We start from the raw sequence: 8,487 nt of genomic DNA on the forward strand, positions 1-8,487 counted from the left end.
ACAAATACACATGTAACAAAAGACCAGTGCTTCAGTTACCAAATTCTGTTGAGTATGCATCAGCTAGGGTTACTGCAACAGTACTAGAAAATTTGCAAGACTCACTTCCCACAGTTCCATCCCAGATAGCTAGCTAAGAGCTTTTCAACAACAGCGTATCTATTCATGAATGCATGCCCTTTTCAAGGGCATCTGTAAATTACGTCATTATGTGTTTCCTAATTTTTGCTGGGAGTTGTCATAATTTAGGTTCAGAACCAAAATTCAAAATAGGTAAGAAATGTTTCAGGCTACACTTCAACAAACATCATGGGCTACAAAACACTAAAAAAAGCCTGAAAACAAAACAAACAAACAAACAAACAAAAAAAAAAAAAAACACAAAAGTAATCTGTTCAGATTATATACTGTACATTCATAAACATAGCATGCATAAAGCATGGCATGGATATTGGTCCTAAGGGAGAGGTCTTCCTGACCACCGGCTCTCAAAGAACAGTGTTGTGTTCTGATACAACATACGTACACAACTGCAGCTTTACTTGAAGCAGCACAGAGCAGCATCCTGGCCCCCACATCAACCCAGATCACAGTCACCTGAAATTCTGGTCAGAGGAAGTAAGCAAGGAGCAGAAGCCTGCCCGAGAAGCTCAGGAACAGTACAAAATTGTTTTCTACGGGACAAACCAAATCAAGACTCTCTTGACCTCAAAATTTTTTCTTCTAAAAAAAATTTTTTTCTAGGTGAAAGAAAATACAAGTATGCCAGAAAGTCTGTGTTCCTTTAAACAGAAACCCCATGTTCCATTCAAATTACAGAAGGAGATTATATTCCCTTCCCTCTCCCACCAGCTGCCAACTCTCTGGGAATTCCACATGTAATGTGGGGAAAACAATAAAAAAATAAAGTCATGAGCAACAAAAGCAGCAGCCTCTCAAACTGCTTGCTATGCTTTTGCCCTAGAGCTTACTAAGAAAGTCAAAGCAGAAACACTGGGGAACTATACGAAGGTAGTAGAGTTTATAAACTTAGAAGCAAATAGTCCACTAGCCACAGGTACACTTCCCATCTCATACTACACCAATGCCCAAATGATCCCACAGCAAACACAGTGCTGAGAGGTAACAAAGTTGTATTTGTTCATTCTCTGAAGCACCATCCTAAATTGTATCACAAGACACATAACTAATTTAGAGGAAATGAGCTAGCAAGTTAAAGAAAAATCACCACTTGACATGCTCCATTATTCTACTAACGATAGCATAGATAGCATGCATCACATGGAAAGGTCAACACTGAAGCGAATTGAGAACTCGCAAGTAGCACATTCCCGAAGAAACAGCCTCTCTCTCTGTGTAGGGCTGCACAGAGCTGCAAGTTCAAGGTTGTGTACCTCAGCTAGAACAGCAAAGCCTTTATTTCCCTGTGAGGCTCCAGCAATTTATAGTTTTATCAGCATAAGTGATTCTGCACAGAAACATCACAGATTACTCATTCCAAGTAAGGTTCTCCACTGCTCGACTCTGAGTAAAACCCCACTCGTCTATTTATGGTTTAGCACGTAGTGGGTACCCCACACCAACAGGGATGCAGAATGACACACAGTTCATGCTTGTCAGTTCACCTCCAGGAGAAATAGCCGTAACATGGCCAAGCACAGGGAATAAAAGCCTTCCTGACACTTACTGTACACAGCAGATGGCTTCCAGCTTTATCCCTTAATTGTGCACCTGATTACTGAATGGTGAAAAAAAAACAATGTGAAAAAATACATCTTCAAGATATTCTCCCAGCCTATCTGCTCAGTTTTATCTGAGGCAGCTGTTTTGCTCACTGATGATTACTTTTGACTACATCTGGCTTCTAATTACAAAAAAAAACCTACCAGATAGAAAAATCACCCTGAACTCTTAGACCTGATCCACACACTGCGTAATAAGAACACATTTATGTGCCTAAATCAACAATTTAAACAGAGGAATTAACCTAAGCCAATAGCAAACCATTCCTACCTCGAAAACTGGAAAGTCTTCGTAGCAGTAGACAAACACACGGAAAGATGCCACCGAGCCCTGGTAGGATTATGGATCTGTTTTCATTACTGAGCTGGGAAAGATGCTGTCCATGGCACTGTTCAAGTGGCACTACGTACTAGGCTTCACAGGCATAGTCACAGATCAGTTACAGTGTGCTTCCTCCGTAATTTGTTTACCCCATTTCCATGAAGCACAAGTGGAGAATACTTGCAAAAGGAGAGGCCTTGAACAAACCCCAGAGGCACCTCAGAAAGGCTCAACAAACAAAGCTTATTCATGCAGCTGTTATAAATTGTTAAAAAGGAGTGAGGTCTAGAAGCAACTCTCAGAGGAAGACTTCCAGTGAAGCACATGCTCTTCCTATGCATTATTTGCTATATGAATACGAAATAAAATTTGTATTTGTTGTGTACTTCACGTCTTGCTTTTTAAGAATAATAGGTATTAACATTTAGCTTTGAGGATGATTCACTTCTAAAGGAAGATTTCTGTCATTTAAAATTGCCTTTTGCTGAATACAGAATTACCGGACCTATAAATCTTTAAATGGCTCTCTGGAATTTTTAAACAGCTGTCATTCTCAGAGGAGGTAAGTTAAGGATGGAGGTGACAAACAGTTGGAACTGTCTTTATATGAAGAAGAAAACTAAAAACGAAAAGTTTAAATAACAATGTATATGTACATACAAGCTTCTAAAAGATGATTAATGGTCTGAACAGCTACAGTAGTTTTGGACACAGAACCAACCTGTTTTTAAGAGTTTTGTAACAGGTTAGGACACTGTCTTCAAAAGTCATCTTCAAAACAGACAGCTGTTCTCAGTGAACTTTATGAAGGCACAGAAAGCCACTGCCCTGAATGTGTCAGAAATTACAGTCAATAATTCCTAATCATCTGATTATTTTACACAAGAAATGGATAACAGAGTGCTATTCAGCCTCTCTCTCTCAAAAAAAAAAAAAAAAAAAAAAAGATGTACTCATGCACCCATACAAGTATTAGTAACATGAAGCTATTCCAGTTACACTCTCCTACAGGTACAAGCTAAAAGCAGGTAAGTAGGTAAGTTCTTTCTTTTACGCCTATGGAGTACAGCTAAAATGTCTATAAAAATGGCAGTCAGAGAAGCTATTAAATACATAACAAAGAGAAAATCTGAGTATTAGAAAAGAAACAGAAGACAGAGACTTGCACAAACTCATTGCCTAGACAACACACACACACAGGCAGCATAACTGTTTAGAAGTGTTACACTTTCTTGATGCCAGTGACTCACAAACCTGTCCATTTCCTGAAACATGGACAGGTTTACATTTTGCCTGTAAAGCTTCTGTGCCGAAACTGAAGGGAAGCACCCAACAACCAAGACACTCAATGGCCAGGACATTCAGGATCCTGCTCTGCTTGTTGTCTAGAAACAGAATTCTGATGAGAGGACTATGGGCCCATTCCAACCCAAACTGGTAATCACAACCTCAATTTTCTTCCCTTCAATTGTGCATTACACTGCGGTAGCAATAAATGAGTATTTTTATAGCCTTGACTTACGAAGGCACAAAAACAAGTTCTTGTGTTTTCTGTTGGCTGATGTTACAGCCCTGGATGTTTGGACATCATCCCTTAACAACAGGGTCTCCCCCAGACCAGTTCAGCTACCTGTTTGAGCTCTGCCAAGCCTCCTTTGGTGGGGTCTCAGTAGGCTGACAGGCAGACCACCATAGTACTCCAGTTGCTCCAGGCCATCTGGCTGGTTTTCACTGAATCTGTTTCAGAAGCTCACAAAGTACTGCATGGGCAGAGAGAATAAAGACTCAAGTAGGAGCATAATGCCCTAAAATTAGAGCACACAATTACCCTACAATGAACTACCCTGTGCATCCATTACAGCCTGGATTTAACACCAAGGAACAAGAGACGTATTTCCAGCTGAATTACCCCAATTAAATTTGAGCACAGAATTAGTCTTCTGCAAAGTTATAGTATAGTGTTCAAGGACTTAATATTTTATTCTCAGATATTCTACTGAGATTATTACTGCTTCCACTGTAATTGCCAGTGTTAAATTCAATATATATCTAGAAAGACATCTGGATTCCTACTTAATATTTTGCCTTCTGCACAGAAAACCAAGCACATATTGCAGGTCTTTGACATAAACTGTTAAACTGGCAATGAGATTGCATACACACCCTGCCCTAAATAACAGTCCTTGATAGATTACAACATCTGCTTACTCATTGTTTTCAAGTGCCTCCATGTATTCTTCCATTACAAAAAAAAAAAAAAAAAAAACCACAACAGGAATATTAATACCAATTGTAATGAGTAGGTAGCAGCTCAGCCACATGTTCACACAGTACCTGTTTTACAGAAGATGGAGGTGGGTGATACAGAAATGAGTGAGAAGTGTTTAGAAGGAAATGGAGTAAGAAGTGGCACAACAGTGGCAACAAAAACAAGGAAGTAGATGGCAAAGAAAATTTTCAAGCAGTAGTGGAATAGAACAGACTGGGGCAAGGAGGAAGAGGAGAACAAGGTAATGATGAAAAAATACTAAATGTACTATTTTTCAGAAAATCTAAGGTATGCTTTTTCACGTATGTTGCCAAACGTGACTTTCACGTGGTCATTTGCTGTCTTTCCTAATAGCAGCAGAGGACACAGTCGGAAAATTAGCAATTTATTTATAAAAACTTGTAACAGGAGGTGATTATCCTTGTAACGCAGAGTTAACTTCCAGGACTTCTCACACATATCTAGATAACTTTTTTTTTTTTTTTTTTTTAAAAAAAAAAAAGCATCTGAAAATTTAGCAACTAGGTAAGTCCATGAAGACTGTGAACATTACAAAACTACAGAGGGCTCAGGAAGCCCTTGAACAAAATCCTCGTAGTTGGAAGAGCACTGCAGGTGAGTGCCAGCACATACACACAATCGTCAGCAATATTCTTTGCACAGCATCTACCACTGACTACTGTTGGAAATGCAGTCTTGGCTTAGACAGACCATTTGTCTGATACAGTCTGACTGTTTCCACTGATGAAAGCAACTGTGGCAGCTAATGGGAGACCACTCTGTGATGATGAATTCAATGGGAGGTAGTCCATGAGACATTACAATACAGTTGGCATAATAAAAACCCAAGAATCATTCTACTACTCAAAGGCACTGCAGATATCTGACAAGGAAACAAGCTCCCTACCAGCTCTGACAAGCTGCTGCTCAGACAGCTGCCCAGAGCTTTCAAGCTCTATTTTCACAAAAAGGGAAGCGCCCTCATTTAACTCCAGCACAGCAACTTTTCAAGTCCTAGAACACCTTCCTGCTACACCCCAGAAATTCCAGATGTTACAGCTCAGTGTGACATTTTAATGTTTTTCATTCTGGAATTGAGAGGGTTCAATGCAAAACACTAACTTTCAGTATGTACACTTGCACTGTTAAAGCTCCAGCTCCTTTTCCTTCACATCCAGAGAAACCACCTTGAAATATACAAGTCTCCATTTAATTACACAAGTAAGCCTTCCTCATAAACTGCATTTAAATATTCCATGTATACTCTTCATAGTACATGTGAAAGTTGTATCTTGTCAGAACAAACTCAGACGAATAAGTGGGTGTCTTCTAAGGAAACATTTTGTTAACACAAAAGCTATTTGGAAGACCTATTAGCAGTTTCACACCTTTTCCACTGCACATCCAAGTAAGAAAGAAGCAAGATGCCTTTTGTGAGCTGCAATAAGAGTGAAAGCAAGAAAAAATGCTCAGGATGGGTAAGAAGAGGAATTAATCATACAGAATCATATGTGCAGCTTGAAGACAAACCAGTTAGGAACCCTTTCAAAATACCACCACCTTCATCAAAACCAGCTTTGGACCTCACCATCCCCTGCTTCACTTTCCCCTCAGGTAATCCACAAGCAAGTATGTGATCAACTGCAAAGAGCTGCTGTTACTTTAAAGAACCTCCACAGCCATTTAGAGACATGAATATTTATAGGATTAAAACAACCCTCAAGTCAGGTTAATTAAGCCCACACCTTGGATGACTGCCCTTCTTTGGGCAAAGGTGCCCTATACACTTGAATTATATGATCTAGCTTCATGGTGCTGAGCAGTTAGTTCAAACTCAGTTGTCATGATTCAAGTTTTCCTTCCAAATTTGCTAGGAAGTCACAAGAGCGAGGCTCTTCCCTAAATGCTGTAGCTGATTAGATGACAAAAAAAACTTTACTGACAAAGCTTTTCAAAGCTTCTCTTTAAGCAAAGAGACTTCCCCTTAGCTATTTTCTTCCAAATAAACTGCATACAAAAATGAAGCAGCACAAGGGGACTGTCAACCAAGCCACTCAATGCAAAGTGTGTTTCGCTGCCAGCTTTCCAAGTCAGAGGAGCTCTCAGTAACTATGTTTAATCATTAAGAGGACTTTTAACTGGGTTTTAGGCATTAAGTCTACCATGGTCTAGAATTAAAGCCACAGGAGATAGAAGACAATGTTTATGCTTTTCTGCAGTCTCGGTGCACAGACCAAGACCCCAGTGATACGCAGATGTACGGACGTCTATCAGTGCAATCCTTGTCAACTGCAGGTCCACACCATTCGCTATCCTTCACAGCACGCTTCCACACATCTTTTTTTTTTTTTTTTTTTTTTTTTTTTTTCCTAGCACTGCACATTTTACGCATCTACAAAAAGAAAAAGAGGTAAGAGAGAGAAGACAAGCGGTTGCTTTTCTGCTTTACAAAACACGTTTAACAGCCTCTTTGTGCGCTGTGCCTTCTCGCGAAGGACAGCCGGCACAACACAAAGGAGGAAAAAAAAAAAAAACAAAACAACAAAACAAACAAAAAAAAAAAACCAGGAGCGATCCTATCGCCGCAAAGGTCAGGGGCAGGAAACTTCACGGCAGGAGGCAGGGGGGCGACTGTCCCCCTGCGGGGGGGTGCCCGGGGCAGGGCTGACAGGAGGCGGCCTGCGCCCGGCCGTTAACCGCCCCCCACCCCCACACCCCCTCGGCCGCTGCAGGGCCGCGGCTCCCGGCCCCGCTTTTGGCCCGGCCGCGGCCCGGGCAGGCCTGTCCGTGCCCGGGGAGCCGCCCCCTCACCTCCATGGTGGACACGGTGCTGGCGAAGAGCTCCTCGCCGTCCTCCAGCTCCTCCAGCTCGGCGGGACGCGGCTCCCCCAGCGGCGGGGGCTCCCGCTCCGCCGCCATCTTGCGCCGCCCCGCCCCAGCCCCAGCCCCAGCCCCAGCCCCGCCCCCGGGCGGCGGGCACGTGACCGCGCGGCGGGAGCGCGCAGCTGCGCCTGAGGCAGCGCGGGGCCGCGCGCCGAGACCCCTCTCCTCCCCAAACCCCATTGAGGGCAGCAATGCCCCGCTCCTGCACAGCCAACGCTCAGTTAAACACCGTCTGTGCACGCTTCTACTCTGTTCCTAATGTCGCAGAACCACAGAGTCATTCGGGTTGGAAGCGACCTCCAAGATCACCTGGTCCAACCACCCCCCTGCCACCAGTGTCACCCACTAAACCATGTCCCCAAGCACCACGTCCAGCCTCTCCTTGAGCACCCCCAGGGACGGTGACTCCACCACCTCCCTGGGCAGCCCGTCCCAGTGCCTGACTGCTCTTCCTGAGAGGAAACGTCTCCTCATTTCCAACCTGACCCTCCCCTGGCACAACTTGAGGCCATTCCCTCTAGTCCTACCACTAGTAACCTGCGAGAAGAGGCTGACCCCCAGCTCCCCACACCTTCCTTTCAGGCAGTTGCAGAGAGCAATGAGGTCTCCCCTGAGCCTCCTCTTCTCCAGACCAAACACACCCAGCTCCCTCAGCCGCTCCTCACAGGACTTGTGCTCCAGGCCCTTCACCAGCTTTGTAGTCCTGCTCTGGACACGCTCCAGGGCCTCGATGTCCTTCTTGTACTGAGCAGCCCGAAACAGCCCGTTGCACACTTCATTATACCTAAATAACATTCGGACATCTTTTTAAGACTTAAAAATTCAAGGAGGGAAAATGGAAAAACCTATTCAAAGTGTGCAAGTATTTTCTGTCCAGAAATCTAGCTCTTTGGCATCTACTTTTTTTTCTTTTTTTTCTTTCTTTTTTTTTTTTTTTTGTGAATAAGATCATCATTGGATAGCACAGCCTCACTGCCTTTCCGATGTCTTGTGGCATTCCTGTTCTGCTATTCTGTTTCTGGAAAATTCTCAAATAACTGGCACACGCATGTTTTAAGGAGAAGTTATGATTCAGTCACCTCCCCAGTAATTCCATATCCTCTGACGTTACACCATTAACATTTCTCACCATAACTTTGTTTTCTCTGATTTGGAAGATCACGTGATATGTACTACGTTTTTTACATTTCTGGCAAATGCACTAATCTAGCATCGTGCTTAGGTGTTTAATGGTTTTCCACCAGACTGACTAGTTTTCTGACTTCATCAAG

At 43.0% G+C, this 8,487-nt stretch overlaps 1 protein-coding gene across 2 annotated transcripts in view; it reads right to left on the minus strand.

The window, feature by feature from the left end:
* Nucleotides 1–7,263, minus strand: part of SNX2 (sorting nexin 2) — a 33,777-nt gene extending 26,514 nt beyond the window's left edge. For both annotated transcript variants that reach the window (XM_032205770.1, XM_032205769.1), the window contains exon 1: nt 7,145–7,263. In XM_032205770.1, the coding sequence (XP_032061661.1) occupies nt 7,145–7,252 (108 nt within the window). In that variant the 5' untranslated portion in view covers nt 7,253–7,263. The remainder of the gene's footprint in view (nt 1–7,144) is intronic.
* Between the last annotated feature and the right edge of the window lie 1,224 nt (nt 7,264–8,487).

This window comes from Aythya fuligula, chromosome Z, assembly GCF_009819795.1.
Source record: "Aythya fuligula isolate bAytFul2 chromosome Z, bAytFul2.pri, whole genome shotgun sequence".
Taxonomy (NCBI): Eukaryota; Metazoa; Chordata; class Aves; order Anseriformes; family Anatidae; genus Aythya; species Aythya fuligula.